The sequence below is a fragment of the Fundulus heteroclitus genome, chromosome 7 (genome assembly GCF_011125445.2).
Source record: "Fundulus heteroclitus isolate FHET01 chromosome 7, MU-UCD_Fhet_4.1, whole genome shotgun sequence".
Lineage (NCBI taxonomy): Eukaryota > Metazoa > Chordata > Actinopteri > Cyprinodontiformes > Fundulidae > Fundulus > Fundulus heteroclitus.
The window spans coordinates 37,977,597-37,998,696 of record NC_046367.1 but is presented as its reverse complement, the minus strand read 5'-3'; the positions used below and the strand labels follow the sequence as shown (position 1 = coordinate 37,998,696).

Below are 21,100 nucleotides of genomic sequence, written 5' to 3'. Positions count from 1 at the left end.
CAGACCCCCGGTGGTCCAGGGACCTCCAGTTTGAGGGCCGCTGTGTTGGAGGAATACATTGTCCCCCATTCAAAGGTCAACTCAATGGTCCTTTTACCAGGCATAACATTAATAACCAGATTTTGTACAGTTTCATGGTGACGGCAATGAAGTTTATTCATTATATCAAAACGAGAAGTGGAAAGAATAGATGAGTGGTTCATATTTTATCTGAAGAAAAAAAAAAAGTCTGCTTTTTTTTATGCTCAACTTTAAATCCTTTATTACGTAGAAACAACACCGGCCTTAACCCGTCGTGGTCGGATGCTCTACAGCATACAGGGGATAAGGTGGTACACTCCTAGAGAAATGTTTACCGAATGTAATGTTTTAAATGTTAAAACTATTTCCGGATGCAAGACAATCTCACTCGGCCCGACGTCGCCTGCAAGAAACAGAATGATGCCAAAGACACGGAGTACCTTTAGATTAGTAGATCTAATTTGACCTAAATGTGTGATGATATGGACTGTTAACTCTATGTAATGTTTGAGCCACTTGTTGTAAACCGTAGTATTAGTAGTATCCCTTATGGTGAGGCACAACCTTTGGCATCCAGCTTAAGGTTTACTTTGAAGTCAAGGTATTTGGTTCAAAACATCAAACGGTTGCTCTGATTTCAGATGCCGCAGCGGAAATCGAAGGTTAGGAAAACCATACGGCGCCAACAGAACGTCTCCAACTCCTGGAATGCTGTCAGTCGATGACCCCAAAGCCATTAATCAGCGAAATAAAACTTTTATAGGTATTATAGCCGTCGTGTTACAATTACAAGCAGCTCCAAACCTGAGTAGTCATGGTATAGCTTCTTCTTTAAACATACAAAAGAAACTTATGTACATTTATCTCCGTTTTTTTTTTTTTTTTTTTTTGTAAACAGCAAGTAAGCACTCGTCTCTCATCCCTTTGATTGAAACATGCAAATCAAATGCAGTTTTGAAGTATAAAACGAAACCAGGACCAGTAAAAGTAATTTTAGAGATGGAACTTTACACCTAAAAAAAAAAATATTGCATCCATCAACGATATCAAGCAAACAGAAACTAAACTCATCTCCTGCTGGCCGTCAACTTCTTCCATATAGTCACGCAATTTAATTAAATTACTAAAAAACAAAAACAAAAAAAAACATGAAAATGAAGAAAGTGCACCTTCCATGCTTTTATAGAACTTGTAATACTTGTCCTCCCACGTGGAGGTCTGACAACGCGGAGACGGGAGCCTCCCTCCGATCTCTCCCCACCTCTGGCGTCTACGTTTGCGCGTTCTTCGACCCATCGGAGGAGAAAGCGATAACTGAGCAGCGATTCACACCAACAAGAGACGGGACTGAACGTCGCAGCCCCCACGGTTTGACAGGAAGCATAATTATTCATCTTATCTCTCACAAACAGAGAAGTCCAACAATACTTTTGTTTTTGTTTTTGGTGCAGAAATGTTTTCTGCCTCTCAGTGAAGGGTTTATATTCACAAAGCGTTATTTCTTAGGGCACTTGACAAGGAGGTCGGCATAGTCTTCAAAGTCTCAGTGGTCGGTAGTTTGGTGCCAGTTCCAGGTTGTGGCATTGGCTGCAGAGCGGCGGACTCAGTGTCTCTGTTCCCCCACTTCATGTGGCGATTCGCTAGGAGGAAGGAACTGCTGAGAGGTCCGCAGCCCACCTGGGTATGACAGGAGGGGAGGAGGAGGAGGAGGAGACACAAGAACGAGGAGGAGGAAGAGGAGGGAGGGAGGGAAGTTAGCCACAGAGCTGCGAGCCAGATGAGACACACTGCAGTACAGGAGAGGAGCAGAGAGGAGGAGAAAAGGGGGAAGAAAAAGATGGAGTACCTGCAGCACTAGTGCCACTCTTGGAGATTTTGTTCACTTTGGAGCAGGAAGTCGAGGACGAGGGGTGGTGGTTGTGGCCGCCCTCGCCGTAGGCCCTCTTTCGCGACGAGGACGTCAGAGGGGCCGACCCGGGATGACTGAGGGCGGCTCCCTCCATGGCCGGCAGCCCCGAAGGAACGCGCAGCAGGCCGGCGCCCGGACCCCCTTCGGCCCCTCGGCCGTTGCCGCTGTGCTTGTGGGAGCGATGGAGGCCGTGCTCTGCTCCGCGGTGCTTCTCCTTGCTCACCAGCGGGCTGGAATGTTTGCTCTTGCCGGCGGAAATGCCTTCGTCTGACGAGCTGTGCCGCTCCGACGACGAAACCTTGATCTTCATCTTGAACTCGTCCTTGCCGGGCGGCCCGCCTTTCTCCGGCTGAGCGTTGCCGCTGGAGCCGGGGACGGGCACGCGGAGCTTGAGCGCGCCCTTGTCTCCGTGGTGGCGCCGGTCCTGCCCCGACGCCGAGGGGACTTTCATTTTCAACGGGGAAGCTGTAGTGCTGCTGCTGTGGGAGGCCTGGTGGGGCTGTGCGTGTTTTCTATGCTCTATGTGGCTAATGTTGGGCGCTGCATAGGTAGACGTGGTCAAAGCTCCTTTCACATCAGAGTCCATTACTCCTCCGTGGTGCTCTTGCCTACGCTTCTGGGCGTTATACTCTGCAGAGTGTTTCTCTCTGTATTTATCTAGAGACAGTTTCTGGACCGGAGGCTGAGCTGGAGGAAGCTGCGCGGAGGCCGGGTAAGCAGACTGAGGTGTTGGGTGATGTTTCCCCGCCCCGCTGCCTCCGCTTCCTTTCTCCTGCTTGACTAGGTTCAAATCTACTGTTTTTTCAGTCTTGTAAGGCGACGGGTGCTGGAGCAAAGAGGAAGTCTGCAGAGACAGCATGGATTCATGGATGGGGATGCTGAGCGGCTCCTGTTTGACGCAGGCAGATGGGTACCCCGTGTGGCTCGGGTTGAGCTGAGGCCATTCGCTGTGGCTAGCTGGATTGTACGCGGCGGCCATGGCGTCCAGAGACATGGCGACTCCTCTGGAATGACCCGGCATGGGAACGGAAAACGCGGCGCACGCTTTGGAAAAACTCGGGTTGGACAAGGAAACTCCAGGAAGCGCGGCGTCCCCGTGGTCCTGAAGCAACGAAGGCCCGGAAAACGTGTTGTCTGTTGACTGCGAGTTTTCACTCTTGGGCTTTTTGGCAGCTTGGGTCGCCTGCAGGGAGAGAAATTGTAAAGCTGTAAAGGTTTTGTTTCAGTTCGGTTATTTTAAGACAGTTAAGATGACACGACCATCCTTTCTGCAGAAAGTTGAGTTTTCATGTTATGAACTTCATTTGGAATTTACAGGATAGACCAGGGGTGTCAAACATACGGCCCGCGGGCCGGATCCGGCCCACCGAACAATTTAGTCCGGCCCTGTGGCTAAATGCATTATCATTATATATATATATATATATATATATATATATATATATATATATATATATATATATATTTTTTTTTTATTTATTTATTTATTTTCTCCCAGTGTCCTGTCTGGCAATGTGGCAATAAGAATTGTTGTCTTAATGCCAAAAAGAGCTCATCACATTTGACTTTCACAAGTGGAGTACTGCTTTTGCCATAGTGCTTCGCTTGATTTATGAATGTGAATAGTTTTATTTTGATTCATGCGGGGGAATATCTCAAATGATATGGACACTACAATGGGAAAGTAGGAGAGGAAAGGAAGAACAAGAAGAAGAAAAAAACAAAAGGTGAAAGAAAGAGGAGATAAAAGGAAGAGAATGATAAAACAATTATTGAAAAAAAAACATGTACTTTGTTTAATTGAAAATATGCAGTTCCTATATTGTCCACGAGTGTTTTAAGACAGTGTTTGAATTAGCAGATTAAGCTTCAGGTGTGGAAAAATTTAAATCATTTCTTAATTTGTATCAGTTTGATGCATTTTGTCATGTAGAACAGTGTTTTTAAGTTCCAGAAAATGTGAATAAATGTTTTTCAACATTGTGCAATCACTGTGATCAGTTCTTATGCATAATGCTGGTGAAAAAAAATCTTGGTGGGGCTGGCCAATAGATTTCCCTGCCTAACCCAGTACTAACCCAGTTTCCGACTTTTAAATTAAAAGTCAGAAAATTACTACGATTCCACAATAAGCATTTAATTAATAAAAAAAACATTGTTCACAAAGGATTATTTTGGTGTTTTTGTCTTATCTTATTAATCCTTTTCACAGACTCATGCCAGAGCGTTTGCATACATTGTACATGTACGTATATTATTACAAAACAAACGTTTACGTCTTGACTTTAACATGTATCCTATTTTTTTATTTATATAATGATTTAAGTAGAACAATGGCTAGTGCAAAATTAAGTTGTATTTACCGGAGATGAAGTGTAGACTGCAAATTCTGTCTTAGTATGATGGCTCCCCCAGTACATTGGCATCCTGCATCCTTTTCATTGAAATGATGAATTTCTTTCTTATTTCTTTGGTTATTCCTTCGGTAAACGAAACAAACGTACATCCGACGATTTGGAATGCTTCTGTGTGCAACCGGGAGCACAACAAGTCGTAGGCATTGTTTAGATTCCAAAAATAAACTAAAAGTACGCTCTAATTCACCCGTTTTGTCACGCTGGTAAGCGAAAACAGTGCTGTGTTTGCCGACCACCGTTACCCGGATGTGGCGCGGACGTAGCTCGTGACGTCACGCGTGAAGTGCACCTATCACTGTGCTGCTGGGGCTACTACTCCAGGAGCCCCAAAGCCATTCATTTTGGCGATGCTGATTGGCCAAATATTTATAAATCTTCCCTAGCAACAGTATACGATTGGTTATTTCGCTACACTTGTAGGGCTACTTCAGTCACAGCCCCAAAAGTGTAGAAGAAGAGAAATGATACGTTCTGTTGGTGGAAATGCACTGTTAAATGATAGAGTCAATCAGTAGAAGTGTTTTCATAATTCTTATTACATGTAGCCACGTACTATTAAGTAAAAACTGACATTAATATTACTTTTAAAATCTATATATATTTTGACTTCTCCTCTCCACATCTAGGGAGGGCAGCACCCGAGCGCCCCCTATGGGCCAGCCGCCACTGCATAATGCACAAGTAAATGTTTAACTGAGTAAAAGTATTGTTGTAATTACACATACTTTTCTTAAAAACGCTGAGGTTATTCATAATATATTGTGTAAAAGTGAAATTAATTTAATATAAAAATCAACAACAAGTCCACTTTTATTAGTTCTATTTAATCTTGCAATGAGTTTACTCGTGTGGCCCTCTTGAGATCAGATTAAGCTGAATGCGGCTCCTCAACCAAAATGAGTTTGACACCCCTGGGATAGACCAACAAATAATCATGGAGTAGAAAAATATGATGAATACTTTTTAAAAGTAACAATTAAAATAAGTGTGGCTTGGATTTACACGCAGCGCCTCCACGAGGATAAGCATCCACAGTGAATGATTCCATATGGTTAGTAGGAAACTAAACAGGTAATATGGACTTATTTTTACCCCTTTTCTATGGTGACCAGGGGTCTCATTTATAAAGCTTGAACGCGCACTAAATGGGGTCTTAAACGTGCGTACGCCACTTTCCACACAAAGGTTGTGCTCTATAACAAATAAAGCTGAGGGGAAAACATGTGGTTGTCACGGTAACCCTGACCCAGGCGTACGCTCATTTAGGAGACGACCCAGATGGAGAAGTGGTGAATTGCAGCCAGACTGCATGAGGATTCCTCTCAGACGCTCAATTTCTCTCCATATCAGACTTTAATCACAGATCGACTTCATAAAAAGCATTCAAAACCCCAGTGTTAATCATTCTTGCCCTGGTCACACATACAGTAAGTGTACATATGGGAAATTTTAAATAAATAAAAATAGGCCAATAAGCCATTTTAAATCTTAAATAAAAAGGTCCCCACAACATTTTATCGGGGTTTACCACCATCACATTCCTCTCAGACGATGGATTGAGCAGAGATACGCTTTTAGAACCTATCCCCGGTTAAATCATCTCCACGTTTACACCTGACACGTCTGCTGTATTTCTCTGGTCTTCACGTTGCCGTTTGTTCTCCAACGTTCCCCAACAAACCTGAGAGAACTTCACAAAACGCCTGGATCCATACTGAGATGTAACTACAAACCAGCAGACTAGTGAGGTGATGCCTGGAGGAAATTTCCTGCAGTGGATTTAGTTATCACAGCAAAGGACGCAAATACATCGATATGCTACTTTTAAAAAGGGCCTAGTCACGTACCGAGAGTTCAAAGCTAGCTCACTGGTTGCATACAAAGGTTTTTCAATTTTCACGCCCTGTTGCCGTATTATATTGCAATTCTTTGTTTTACACAGAATTTGTGTGCATTCACTTAGGGCTGTGCAATATAAACTAAACATATCTCAGTATCTTTAGATATACGATATTTATCGCTATGTGTTTTTCTTTTTGTAAATTATAAAAGGGCGTCTCTGAATTAAAGCTTATCCCAAAAATCTCACAGGCACAAAGATGTGAATTATTTAGCAAGACAATGTCCCTGATACGTTTCTAGTAGAGAAATATCTCACCCTCCAGTTCCGTATTCTCTTCAGCCTGCTTGGAGTTTTCTCTAGAATTTGCAGAAACTCGTGGGTCAGCTCTGAAAGTTGAAGTAGAAACACCGTAAACAACTTATTATTCTCTCACATCGTCTTTTTATCATTCCTAAATGCGTGTGATAAGCAATAGTAAATCTCAGAAGTAGGCAATACTATGACTTCACCATCAAGCAGCTCCAGAGTCACCGTGCTGTCCACGTACTCCCACCAATGTTTCCCATCAGTGGAAACCGGGATCTCCCAGTTGGACCACTTGCAGGCCAGATGTATGCATACACAGGCGATCACGGTGGGTTTGTACTGGAGGCAGAAGGTAGTGAGGTGCAAACTGCAGCATGGTTGAGGTCAGAGGAGGGAGTAAATCAAGCCGGGGGAGGTCGTAATCCATCCAACATAAAGAAAAGAGACAAAGAAGAAAAGAGGGAGCAGACAAATTTAATAAAGTGTTGGTGTGGGTCAAGATGGCAGCAGCTTCAGAGAATGCAACCTAAAGATTTAGCAACAAAATGATCTCAAACAGTAACTGCTTTTGACTTTCAACTAAGCAAAGCATGCTAACAGGTAAAATAGTTGGTTACTAAATGTGTAGTTTAGTATTTGGAGGAGACTTCTACCCACTCAAAAACACACTGAGAACGAGACCATCTGGACTAAAATTAAACTAATTAGCAAAAAACTCAAATTCTCTCAGTGATTCATTCATTCATGCATTTATTCAATCTAAGCCTTAGCAGAGGCTCTATTTTACAATGTTATACAATATAAAATAAAAGGGAAACAACTGTATGTTAAGATTTAAAGGGACAGTTCAAATCGTTACACTGCAAAATCTGACATTAACCTGATAGAATAAAAGAGGCTTTAAATTTATAGTGTTACAATTGTAGTGTGTAGTTGCGTTTGATTTTTCCACTGTCTTCTCATTCATTTAGTTGCTCTGGGCAGAGGCGACGCGGATGGGCCGGGGGTCCAAACTGCTGCTGGGGGCCACTTAGGGCCCGTGAAAATATTTAGTTCAGACCTCAATGGCAATTCAAGAAGAATGGCACAGATTAGGCCCACAATGAGTTCAATTTTTGTCCTAAATTTATTTTCAAAAAGTACAGCAGCCACCTGGGTCAGAAAGGACTAAATTTGTATATTTTTTGGTGTTGAACGGCAAAACATCTTTTTGGGATGCAAAGGACCACATCCCAAACATCCTCAGACTACAACAATTGTTTGATTGTAATATGTTCAACATGACAGAATCTAATTTTTGGCCAGACTAAATGTGTTGGCTACAAAATGAATCTGTTTTTTACAGTTAAATCACTAAAACATTCAATCTGCAGTGGACTAAATAATTACTGGTCATAAGCAGATTAGTTCTGTGTTGGTCCAATCTAATTTAATCAGTTTTGTAAAAAGTGGAGCTGAATGGCAAAAATATATAAAAAAATACCAACTTTTGGTTTCTTGTTGGCAGGAGAAGGTCTAGTTTAGTTTGGTGGAGAAAAAATGATACCAGTCCATATATCAACTGCTCTAAGCCAGCTAGGATTTATTTTAAAACGAGTCTACTAATTCAAACTGGACTTGTCTGTATATGTAAACGGTCTACAAAAACAAGCCAAAAAGTTACTTTATTACAAAAATGTGATTAATTTCCAGCTGTGCTCCAATTCCCCACTTGTGTCTAAATTTTTAAGTAGGGGGTAAAATAGGCACCTGCAGTACAAACAGCTTTAATGTGTGATGTAACGCACACGTTTAAAAGAAATCTCTACTATAACCCAGGATGGATCTATGAAAACATCCTCATCCTTGCAGAAAAACTGGCTGGAGACCTTTGGACCAAGTCTGAAATCCACTGTTCCAGTTAATATTTTTGGAGGTTAACTAATAAAAGAATGGATTTTGATCAGCATCAGTCAGCCTTCATCCAGATCATTTAAACAACTTTGAACTGTTAATATTGGGAACTTAGCAGTGCCTTTTCACCACCTACTTTAAACCAACCCGTTGAGGACCCAGTTTGTGTTAATCAAAGACGTAATAATGGAAATTTATCTCTGCTTTGGAAGAACTTAACCAAATATCTGGACCAGCCTACGAAACTCAGCCTACGGTTACATGTAAACTGGTGTTATTACCTGTAACAGGGGTTCAACTGCGCCATGCTGCACCACATACTTCATAATGCTACAAGTACTCTTACTGGTTTTCAAATAAATTATTCAAAGTTTCTCACATTAACAACAACAAACCACTATTTGCATTATTTAGATAATCGCAGCAAAAACAGCGGTTTAGCAACCCAGTATCAAGCTGCGTGTTAAAAATAAAAGAACCGAATGGTTCTACGTCTGTCCTAAAACATCCAGGATTTAGACACTAATGGCGTTTCTGTTCTGTATGATGAGAAAAAGATTGTGTTGAGAAGCTTTTTGACATCTTGATGAGTGCAAAAAAGAAGTCATGTGGATTGTATCTGTGTAAATACCCAGGTTCCCTTACATTAACTAAATTACCGAATGTGTAGATTTTTAGTGATGCAGAGAAGGCAGTTCAACAAGTTTAGGGTTTTTGAGAAAATACCCGCTTACTAACTATTAATACTCCCTGTACATAAATGAGCTTCCCAAAACATGTAATAATGTAAATGTTCAAATGTATGCAGATGACGCTGTAATTTATACTCATGCAAGGAGTGTTAAAGAGGCAGCTTCTATTCTGACCTTAGCCATGGAGCAAGTAAATGACTGGCTTTTTAAATCATGTTTGCTTCTCAATTCCAAAAAAACGGTCTGTTTGATGTTCTCAAAGCAATCAAAAGAAATAAAAAGCTCCGGAGTATTCTTGAGAGGAGAAGAATTACAACTTGTCATAGAATTCAAGTACCTCGGTGTGATACTTGATTCCACTTTGTCTTTCAAAAATCATATTAAAAAACTTGCCAATACTGTCAAATTTAACCTTAAAAATTTGAAACAAATCAGGTCTTTTTTAACACTTGGTGCTGCTAGAATGGTTCTCCACTCAATTATTTTATCTCACATTGAATACTGCATCACAAGTTGGTCTCTCACCACAGTTACCAATTTAAAATTAATTGAATCACTATCCAAAAAACATCTTAAAGTGTTTGACCAAAAACCCAATTCTTTCCATGTATGTAATATCTTGAATAAGTACAATCTCTTAAATTTACACTAAAAATTTAATAAATTTTAAGTATGTATGGTTCATTTATAAAGTGCTACATGGACTAGCTCCCCCTCCTGTGTCTACTCTGTTCAAACCTAAGACTTCAAGTTGCCTGAGAACCAGGGCCTCCTCCAGAGGAGACTGTGAGGTCCCTCACAGAAGAACAACTTTTGGTCAGAACACTCTCTCTGTGAGAGCCACTAACATATGGAACAGTCTTTCTCTGCACATACGGGAGAGCCCTACACTGATCAGCTTTAGAGCTCAACTCAAACTATGGATAAAAACAAACCAGTCATGTGACCACTAAACTTTTAACATTTTTCTTGTGATGCTTATATTGTATATTATATGTTTTTTCTTATGTATTTGCCTGCCTAGGGACTACGGATGAAAATTAGCTTTGTAGCTATAATCCGGCATATTTACATTTGTTTTTATACCGATGTTCATTAATGTGCTTTGTCCCTATTCAAGTAAATAAATAAATAAATATAGCGTTTTGAAATTGACAGTGAAGCTTAGAAGAAGTTTTTGATTCCTTTAGAAACTAAACTACAATTTAACTACAGTTGATAAAAGAAAACTAAAAATCTGTGGCGCCATGTCAGAGGTTTAGAAAACAATCGGTGAAATGTATACAAAATCTTTGTCTGGTGTATCTCTAATTAAAAACTTTAGTCGTGAGCTGCTCATTTGTCAAATAACTACTGATAGCTACATCTGTTTTAGCTCTTTGACATGAACTCGTACTCAAACTGTGTGATTATTTGTGCACAAATCACGCCAGACCAGACCTGGGCAGTGTGATAACTAATGCTTCACTACGTCAACGTGATAGCTTTTGAAAATCAGGCGGCATGAAAGTAACGTAAATAAAACCTATAAATGAATCTCATCTCTGCTAAACTTGGCACAGCGTGGCTAGTTGACCAAACCCCTGCTACGGGTAAAAGCCTCATAACCTTTAGGTCCTTAATGAGTCGGTGCTTTTTGTTTTCTTTAACTTTAAGTCTGCAGTATAAAAATATTGCATTGCTAGGGGAAAAAAATGCAGAATTTAGTGGCACAGTTAAAGCTTAACAGTATTTTTGGGCAACAATGCAACAACAAAACATGAAAAGAAAAATGTTAAAAAGTCATCTGCAGTACTTACCGGAAGGACCTCTACGAGAAATGTTTACATCTGTGAAATCTTTAGCTGATATTCAGGCTACCAGAGTGTCTTTCGTTTAGAATTATGCACTTTTTCGCAACCGAACAAAACATGTGGTTTTCGGGCGCACCACTATACTTCGCATTTTGCATTCAACCCATCTGTGCCAACACGTGGTCCCTTGTACAATACACCGCACTGCGACTGGGGCCGGTAACGCTACAAGCCACCATGTCCCGCTACCTCTGGGGAGGGGAGGGGAGCCGGGGGGGAGGGAGGCAAGCGTCCCAACAACCACCAGTGCAAGTAGGGCCCGTTGGACACTGAAAGGGTACCCTGCATTACAGGAAGCTATGGTGTGCAGTCAAAGTGCAACAAAGGAGGGGCAGGATAACAACCTGTTGGTAGCCATGAAATAGGAAGTCTGTGCCAGATCCTTGCTTGCTGTAGAAGGGAGACAAAAAAGGGAAAGAGACAGCAATAAAACAATTAATAGACTCCTTTACAGACCAAAGTAACTCAGCTTACTGTTTACCATTCTTATCCTGGTTTCCAGTGCACGTGTTGAGCCAAGATCCAGACTGGCAATACAGATCATTTTTATAACCAAAGGCATTCAGTAAAGAAACTATTTTATTAAGAAAAAATATTCATAAATTTTAACAGCTTGCATAACAAATCCTACGCCAGATAATTTTAAAGATTTTAGCACAGACTATGTTGTGCTTTGCACGCGCAGCCCCTCACATCACAAGCATCACTAGCTACGTTCACACGGACAAAAGTAACCGGAATAAAGGGCCGATCTAATTAAACGTCACGTAAACACGGCAATCGGAATATTGTGATGGGATTAAGCTCATTCAGAATGAAACTGCATTCTGAATGAGACGGGTGGTTTATGCTGATTGTTCTGAATACAGCAAGCTGACCCGAGTGTGCCGTGCACCTCACGTCGACGTTACGCATTTCTGCTTTGAGTGGCGGAAATATGTCGGGAAGAGAAACCGTCGGTGCTCCTGGTACAACCTCTCTGTTAAAAACATTAAAAGAGATAAAATTATTATTCATCCAGTAACGTTTCCACCATAATTAGAACCTGGTGCAGGTTCAGCCTGGGCACTCAGAGGACAAACTTATACGATACTGCTTTGTTTGCTTTTTTTGTTGTTAAGCGAAGACAGAAGTACGTCTGTGGTTTTCTTAAATAGGTAGATTTGATGTCAGAGTGGTTCTATTCCAAATGAAGCCGGGTGCATATAAACGCAGACTATGATCAGATTAATTGATTGTGTGCCCATATAAACAATATGATTTTTAGTTTTTTGATCTTAATACATTTAAATCCAATCGTAAAATTGTGTGCATGTAAACATAGCATGTAATTTTATTAGGGCTTTATGTGACTGGAAGGAAAACTGTTTTCCAAATTGTTTAGAAATAAACATGAAAACTGTACTGTGGACATTCATTATGCCCCCTGTACTCTAGCACTGGTACCCCATCCTAAACAGACTCCATCTCAGCTGTTTTATAAAACACTCAGAGGGTTGTTAGAGAAAGCTAAGAGTCAGGTTAGCCCAACGTAATAGAGTAAACACATATTTTGTATAGAAGAGCGGAAAGAAGAAATCTAACAAAAAATGCAGAGACTAGCTAAACGACTTGGGTTCACAAAGTTACATGTGATCGAACCGTAAATCTTCTGGAATCATGTCTTTGAGATGGAGCAGATTATAGAGCTGTTTGGTCATAATGTACGGCGCAACACGCGAGAAAACCAAACATATAAACACCACGTAAAGCACGATGGTGGAGGGCTGACGATATGAGCGCCCACAAACTCCTCCAAATATGAAGCTACATGACCGACGGCTGCAGTGGCCTAAACCGGGTCACCAACAGGACAACGAACCTAAAACATCACAGCCAATCTAAAACAGAGAGCATAAAAAAAAGGTGTTGCAATGGTCCAGTCAAAGTCTAACCCCAGATCTGGTTAAATGCTGACATGGGACTTCATGCATTTAAATGTTTGCTAATCCCAATGAACTGAAGCAATGCTGAGAGGAAGAACCTAAATTCCTCCGCAGCAACGTGAGCGACTGATAAAGTTTGATGGAGGTTCGTCCCACTAAAGGATCTTTGGGTGTACTTAGTTTTTGACTCAGTTTCTCAATCTGAAGTTAAATTATTTCTGAAAAGAAAAATAAGTTGTGCAGAATTGATATACATACATGTTTTGGATGGATTTAAAGCAGCTGATCTGGTAAATATATATTTTATTATATTCATATCCTCATTTGAAAGATGCCTGAGGTCATAAAGATGAATCTGTTTTACAAGTCTGATTCTTGGCCCCGACAGGCACCGGTGACAAACTGAGGACCACTGGGGTCATTTAAGCATTAAATCAGAATTCCCCCCTTCACCCCCACCAATATCTGAGGTGGGACAAACAAGAGCAAAGAAGGATGCCTCTACCTCGCACTAGCTGGGTACATTTCACCACATCAGTGTGTGGGTGATCAATAGTAATTTCAAAGCCTGGAACAAAATACATGACAGGTGAGATCAACACATACACATTCGGGAGGTGACATGTCATTTAATGGTAGAAAAAAAAATTGTAAAACATTTTCTATAAGTCTCTCTCTTGGCTTCTCTTATGCATAAAAAGGTTTGATTGAATCAAAATGCAGCTGCCTCAACCACATCCACGGTGGGGGACTAAACGTCTCATCAGATGTAACAGAAAGAGCGTCAACACAGCCGCAGCCAGGTAACATTTAATTACTTACGATAAGTAAAGACAATTTTGTATAAATTCTTTCCGGCATCATAAAGAAATCTCTTGAACTAAAGCGGACTTCCAGAAAATGACATATCACCTTTATACAAGGCATTTTACAGCATGGCAATATCAATATGGTAACCACAGAGTAGATGATATAACATTTCAATCGAAAGGTTGATACACTGAAAAATGACTGATAATTAGACCCTTACTTGTTACCATTACCAATGTTCATCACTGTCATAGAAAAAGCTCTCAAGTCATCCACTCCAGTCACCGTTACTTACCCAGGGTCTGCAGCACAATGGATTCAAGTATCACCAGCTCTTGAGCTTGCTGGAGGTATGCCTGAAGTTTGATAGACAATCATTACAACACAATTGTAATGAGTCTATTAATTTATTTCCCTAACAAGCGATTTAACACGGCCAAACTGGCTCAGTTCAGTTATAAAGTGAGCGGTGGGTGTTTGGTACGCGACCACTGCAGGCCAGGGCAGGGAAAACAAGACCCCTTAAATAGGGCAGCAGAAAGTGGCACAGCCATTTATTTAAGGATGAAACCATAACCGCAGAGGAAAGACAGGGGGAGGAGAAAAAAAACAAAACTACGCTCAGCCTTACAGTAACCCAGAACACCAGCACTTACGTTACTTTTCGTGTCTAGAGGAGATTCCTGTGGATTTAAGCAAGCATGTGCTACTTTAATTACATGCTCGAGCTTCCGGGGTTGCTCTTCCACTTTTGCAGCCAAAAACAAGGTGGTTGGGGATATTATCTGCAAAAAAAACAACAACAGAATAACGTATAGATCATAACACCTGTCTCTAAATACAGTGTTTCCCGCAGGAGTTAGCTTATGCGAGGCGGAGCGGGGGGGGGGGGGGGGGGGTTGTGGGAAACACGTTTTCCGCGGACCGAATCGCTGAGGGGGGGGGGGGGGGGGGGGGGGGGTTGTGGACGACACGTTTTCGGCGGGCGGGCGGGGGCCGCCACGCCAAGATAGCGCTGCGGGAAACACTGAAATAACAAGCATCTTTACCGTGAATACTTACGTTTCGATGAAATTTGGTGAAAGAATGTTGCATATAAAATCTATGCATGTAAACGATTGCTGTGTTTATTGTCAGTTGAGAGCTGGAGGTTGGGTCAAGGAATGGCTGGTTCACATAAGTAAATTGGTAAGCAGGGTAAAGAAAGACGAGCTAAAGAAAACATTAACAACGTTACCCATAGATTTTAGTGGAGTTTATGAATAGGCAAAGATAATGAAATTAATCTGTATTTTCCCAAACCAGAAGATTTTCTGTATTTCACAATCAACAGGGTTATAGTCCATTATATTTTAACAAACTGTGCCACAAACAAACACTGGGAGCAGAACGACGTCATGCGCAACGAACCTGGTAACTCATTCACGAATGCGGTACCGCGCGCGAGCTATTTTTAGAAACACAACGTCACGATGACGTCACATCACGTGGTACGCAGTAGGGCAACCTTGCATAGTCCGCCGCTGTTTCGCTGTAAAAGAGACGTGCGTTACCCTTGGTTTTACTCGGTAAACGACTGCTTTTTCCAAATCTAAGACCATGGTTTTTAAACATTGTTGCTATGGAACGGGCAACAGCGACTCGAGTTACGCTGATCGGCCGCATATGAAGGATGTTTTCTTCAAGACTGCCAAGGAGAAATGTGTGCGCTGGGTACACCGGTGCGGTCGGCCTACACAACAGTTCAACCCGGAAAAAGTTACCAAATTCAAGTACATATGTAGCAAGCATTTTGTCGGAGGAAAGGGCCCAACCGAAGAACATCCTGACCCAATTCCAGCGACATCAAGTCAAGGTAAGAGTATTTTGGTGGCCGACATGTTAATAATGAAGCGCCTGCTACCATGATAGCATATAGGCTATCATGGTAGCAGGCGCTAACATGATAGCCTGCTACCAGGATAGCTTACTCAAAAACATTTCAAATGAGACAAACATTAAACATATACCCATTCCTGGACGGTGATTGCAAACAACAACAACAAAAAAAACGGCCGACGCTGCCATGATCACCGCGCAGGAAAAAAAAAACAAGGCTTACCGTTCGATCAACTCGGCCAGTTTTCCAGTCTTTTTAAACCCTCGAACCTCAAGCCATCGTTTGAGCTGAAGGTTGGTGTGTTCTTCGACAGATCGACCAGTAATCCGTGTGCCTGGGACATCGTCTTGGGAAAGTTTAACGGCTGTAAAGTCGGTCAGATCGCTGTTTCTGTTGCGCTTGTAATAGCTGGGTTATCCGTGCTTTCTCTCCTGTATGCCCTACCTAAGCGGCAAAAGGGGCGTTGCTCTTGAGACGGTGACGTCACGTGCGCGGTACCGCATTAAGTGAAGCATTTTCAGACCACGAAGGTAAGGAGGGCTGTACTTTATATTGAATCAAAAATAATGGAAATATCACTTTTACCAAGTACTGGAGGCAGTACTTGGTAGGATTGCCAGGCAGTGATGCTCTGCATGCAGCAGTATATGTGGCCTGTTGGGAGTCTGGTTGCCATTTCTATAAAAACACCCGATGCAGAGCTCAGTCGTGATAATAAAGGTCATCAACAGTGGTGTAAAATTATGACGGCAAAGAAAGAAGAATGGTGAAAACGGGTGCTAATAGAAAACAAGGCTGTCATTAAAATACTTCATTCACAGCTGTAAAATTGTAGAACTGGATAATTGCAGCCCCAGTGAGAGGGCTGGCCTACAGAAGTTTTGGGGAATAAAAGTATCACTTATAGACAAAACTTTGCCTCATGTCTTCTCTGGTGTTTGCATGGCATGACTGAAGAATAAAATAAGTTATTGAAACACTAACGCCTTTAATGGATGTTCTAGATGTGGCAGGTACCAACACTTGGCATTTAGAAACTGCTAACAAATGTAGAGAAGGCAAAAATTGATGGATGTAGCACGCCTTTCAATAGAGCCAGGCCAATGTATTTTTGTCAGCGTTTGCCTTTTTAATATGAGCCATTTGCCTAGCCTAACCACACTCAGCCTAAAACCAGGCACTGTGAGAACAAGTGATGCTGTGTGGCAGCGTAGACAGTAAAGGTGTGAAGCATTTCTGCAAATTAAAGAGCAACAGATCCCACAGCTGGTCACAGGTCCACCCATCAATCTGCTCTACTGGACTGAGCGGCACGCGGAGGCTGAAGCAGCACAGACAGCTGGAACATTTAGAGCAGTGAGTTCTGACAAGCAGGAGGTATGAGCAAGTAAGCCCTGACCACCTCTGTAAAATCTTCTGATGGTCTCCCTGAGATCAGTCAGGAACAAGACATGACGAGGTGTGGGTTTCTTATTTTTTAAATGGGGGGAGGAAAGTGTTTTCAAGTGAAATATGACCAACCAGACCAGTCTGAGTTTATGACAGGACTGACCACGGACATGAATGTGCACCAGTAACCACAACAGGTGCAGCTGGTTTCTAAAAAGCCCAGAATTAGTCATTTTCTGACAATTATCTTGGCACAACACACATTTATTTTCAGTCATGTGTTCAGCGTGAGTGCTGGATCTGAAATGGGCACTTAGGGTGATGGGCTGTTTGAAATGGACAAACCACACACACACCCAGGACATCAATTCCACTGCTGGGTGACAAACTGTGGGTCCAACCTTCCTCTGTTGGTGCCGCCGGGTAAGGTAGGAAAACGAGACCCAGTGTGTGTGAGCGAATATGCGACGACAAAAAAGGCTTAAAAAAAACAACTGGACATTTTTCCGAAGTTTGAAGACGTTTCGCTTCCCATCCAGAAAGTTTTCTCAATTCAAATGTCTGGAGTAATGTGGCGTTCCAAGCTTTATATTATTGCCCAAAAAGGCCTTGTTGCGGCTTAGATAACATGCAAATTGAACAGAAACTGGTCCACCCTTTAACAATGGAGAGTCGTTAGAGTCATTGATGGCCTGGCTCACAGGAGAGACGTGATCACCTGCATGGAGGTGAAAATTGGAAGGAGTCAAACCCATTGCTGTGTTGCAAGTTTCTGAAGAGACAAATAGAGTATATCGACATTCAGCCTATAAATATCGAGATAGTATTTATGGCCCATATTGCAAAGTCCTAAAATATTGTATATAATAATATTGTCAAAACAATCGAGGCCTTAATATAATGGATACTAAAAAAAACAACTATGAAAAGATACAGATTTGCATCAAAATCTATATAACAGACCTGGTAACATCTGCTCAAACAAAATGCTGAACGGTGCTACAAGCTAAGCTAACTGTAGGACACAAATGTTAAAATGTCAGTAAAGCACCTCTGTCTGGTACATGGTAATAAAAAAGCTGACGCTAGCTGTTATTAGCTTGAAGGACTGCAATGTGACTTGGTGCTGTTGGTCTGAGCTCCCACTTCTAGCTGCGGCAAATGATGTACAGCAACACACCAAATGCCGAAGCAATAAAACAACGAATCAGCGCAATTTTTGGAGACTACTTTACACAGATTTCAATTTAACGTGATATAAATTAACCCAGAATTTCATCTTTTCAAAAGTCTGCTGCTGTCTTGTTGTTTCACCTTACCATCATGATTTTTGTTATGGTTTCAAAATTCTTTTAATGCTGCTTCACGTGTAATCGTTTGTTTTCACTTGAAACATTTTGCGACAGAAACGGCCGTTTCTCCACATGAAACAAATACAGATGGCTTTGTGAAACTAACGTTTAATGGGGACGCGGTTAAAGACGTTCACGTAAGACGCCGCCGTGTTCATCGGCGCTACGGGTCTACGGTAAAACACCGAAACAGAAAGATAAAAATAAACAAGAGAAAACAACTCCTCGTGGAATTCCCAAACGGAACCAACGGATTTCACGGCGACTGTGTTACGTAACCTAAACACGTGCGGCACAGCTGCACAGCGGTCCGAGAGGAGCCTTTAAGAGGAGGCGCAAAATTAACCAGCGGTACAAACGGTACCAGAACCTCCTGGGCTGCAGCTGTGCTTTTAATACACTCATTTTATATATGTCACTTTCTTAATTTAAAATCTTACGCGCGTATGTTGTCGCTATTTTAATTTACAACCACCAACGCATTCTGATTTCACTGTATCCATCGAAACCATACAACCCGCCTAATGGCCTGACCCAGACGGGTTAGCATGCTAAACGCAGATGAAATACCAAACAATAACGCAGAGTTTCGACCTAAAACAATTAATACAGTATGAAACGTAGCACGATCGCGAGAACAAATATCACGAGCTAAAAAGAAAAGTTTACATTTTTAACTCTGTAAAACCATCCCCAGGTTACGGTAGCTAAGGGCCCGACAACGGTTAGCCTCCGGTTTGCTCCAGAATGAGCTCGTTTAAAGGATACACGTTAAGCCGTTGACCCATGTCCTGGATCAGATTCGCCGCTTGTTGTCGGTAGGAGAGCTCCCGGTCTGATTCTACTCCACTTCGGCGGGACGGAGTGTCTTCCAGCTGCTCCCGGGTGAAAAACCATTTCGACGAAGAACCCCGGCATGCCGCCATTACTCTGGAACGTTCACTTCGGCATCGAGAAAGCGGATGTGACGTCGTGTCTGACCAAGAACTAGAGGCGGTTTGGTTTGCTGCTGCCCCCTACTGGCCAAAGCCGACCGCCATAGGTATTTCAGATTCAGATTCAAACATACTTTAATGATCCCAGGGGGAAATTACTTTTATTACATGCTCCAGAATACACACGTTATATATATATATATATATATATATATATATATATATATATATATATATATATATATATATATATATACACACACAATATTCCACTCAAGGTATTACCATCTCACAATAGTCATATCACTTCACTTGGGAATCCCAGTGAAGTGATGGTGAGTTGTACAAGAACAGTGCAGAGAATGCATAAATGACAGTTACAGGGGGGAGGGGGGGGGGGGTTGTTAGGATAACTGAGGAAGGTGTTGTAGAGATTGATAGCCACAGGCAGGCAGGAATGATTTCCTGTGGCGCTCAGTGGTTCATCTGGGTAAGAGGAGCCTTCTGCTAAAAGAGCTCACACAAATATGTAATAAAGAACAGTATGTAACATAAATTAAAACAGTCTGAAAAAGGGTGTATTTGGCAGAAGCAATAATCTTATAATATTCACCCTCCAAAGCCAATTTACATTGGACTAGAAAGCGAAAGATTAAAATATGGCTACCATCTATAATACATACCAACATATGATTTTAAGAAAATATTACAATAACATTTTGAAAAAAAGATAATGCACCCAATATCTTACTGCTCTTAATTGAATTCACATGATTCATAATTTTTAATCACATCATTCCTAAATATGTTTTTATACCTTATTAATGTTGTACAGTCTTTTAGCTCCTGATCTAATTTATTCTATACATACACCCCGGCAAAACAAATACAATGTTTCACATTTGATCTTGCTTTTGGTTTTCTGAACATTTCATACCCTCTAAGATCATAAGCACTGTCCCTGATCAAAAACAGACCCCGAATATGTACTGGCAACAAATTAACTGGGAAAACTGCATTTAGGCAAACCGAACAGCGGGTGGTTAAATGTATTCCAGATACCTTTCAGATAAAAGCTTCAGCATCATCAGGGTCCATCTTTTTCTCTCCCAAAAGTATATAGTATGTGAGCAATTATTCTTACTGACTAGGTTTCCTTATATAGGACATTTTTGACCAATCTGTATAATCTGACCAAATCTGTATAATATGATTGAACTTGACTTTGTAAAGTGCCTTGAGATGACATGTTTCATGATTTGGCGCTATATAAATAAAATTGAATTGAATTGAATTGAATTGAATAGACATGCCATTTAGAACTGGAAAACAGTCATTTTAAGTTCTGTTGCTTTCTAGTCTGTGCCGCCCACCTCAATACAATTATATACATAAATTACAGGATGACTCATAGTGATTGAATGATATATCATTGCATGTCTTACCTTTGCTCTCAGAAACAAATATATACCATTGTTCAGATATTCAACTTTGTTTTCCTGCCTTTTTCCACCTCATCTCCCAACAGTCTCAAATCAGATTTTTAAAATAATTTCTGCTCCACGCTAACATCTGCTTCCCAACCAATAAAGAAACAGCAGCTCCTCTAAAAGTACATAATTTCCTATAAAAAAAGCAAACAAAACAGTGTTGAAAGGAAGGAAAAAATACTATGTTGAAATCTTACCAAAAGTAAGATTCAGATTTTGTAGAACCCAACTGATAAGTGTTCATGTTTCTGAAAGAAAATGTGCAAAGTATGATTATTATCACAATGAAATATGAATTGAAATACAGCATATTTCATCAAAGTTGCTGCTTAATGCTCAGGTTTACAATGGCACTTAAAGCAACTTTGGAATCTATATTTCAGTTT

At 41.2% G+C, this 21,100-nt stretch overlaps 1 protein-coding gene across 3 annotated transcripts; it reads right to left on the bottom strand.

Moving 5' to 3' along the window:
• Positions 1-189: 189 nt before the first annotated feature.
• Positions 190-19,258, bottom strand: ccnt2a (cyclin T2a). Of its 3 annotated transcripts, XM_012876169.3 has the most exons (10): positions 19,058-19,255; positions 14,732-14,813; positions 14,326-14,454; positions 13,965-14,025; positions 13,365-13,427; positions 11,279-11,324; positions 6,700-6,863; positions 6,506-6,576; positions 1,868-3,113; positions 190-1,698 (listed from the first exon to the last, which is right to left on the bottom strand). In XM_012876169.3, the coding sequence occupies exons 1-10, from the start codon at positions 19,213-19,215 to the stop codon at positions 1,625-1,627; spliced, it is 2,094 nt and encodes a 697-aa protein (XP_012731623.2). In that variant the 5' UTR covers positions 19,216-19,255; the 3' UTR covers positions 190-1,624. The 3 variants fall into 3 exon arrangements, 2 of the variants coding, with proteins under 2 accessions (XP_012731623.2, XP_012731622.2); XM_012876168.3 differs by lacking the exon at positions 190-1,698 and having other exon boundaries at positions 1,757-3,113; XR_001166794.3 differs by lacking the exons at positions 190-1,698; positions 1,868-3,113; positions 6,506-6,576 and having other exon boundaries at positions 6,751-6,863; positions 10,881-11,324; positions 19,058-19,258.
• Positions 19,259-21,100: the final 1,842 nt, after the last annotated feature.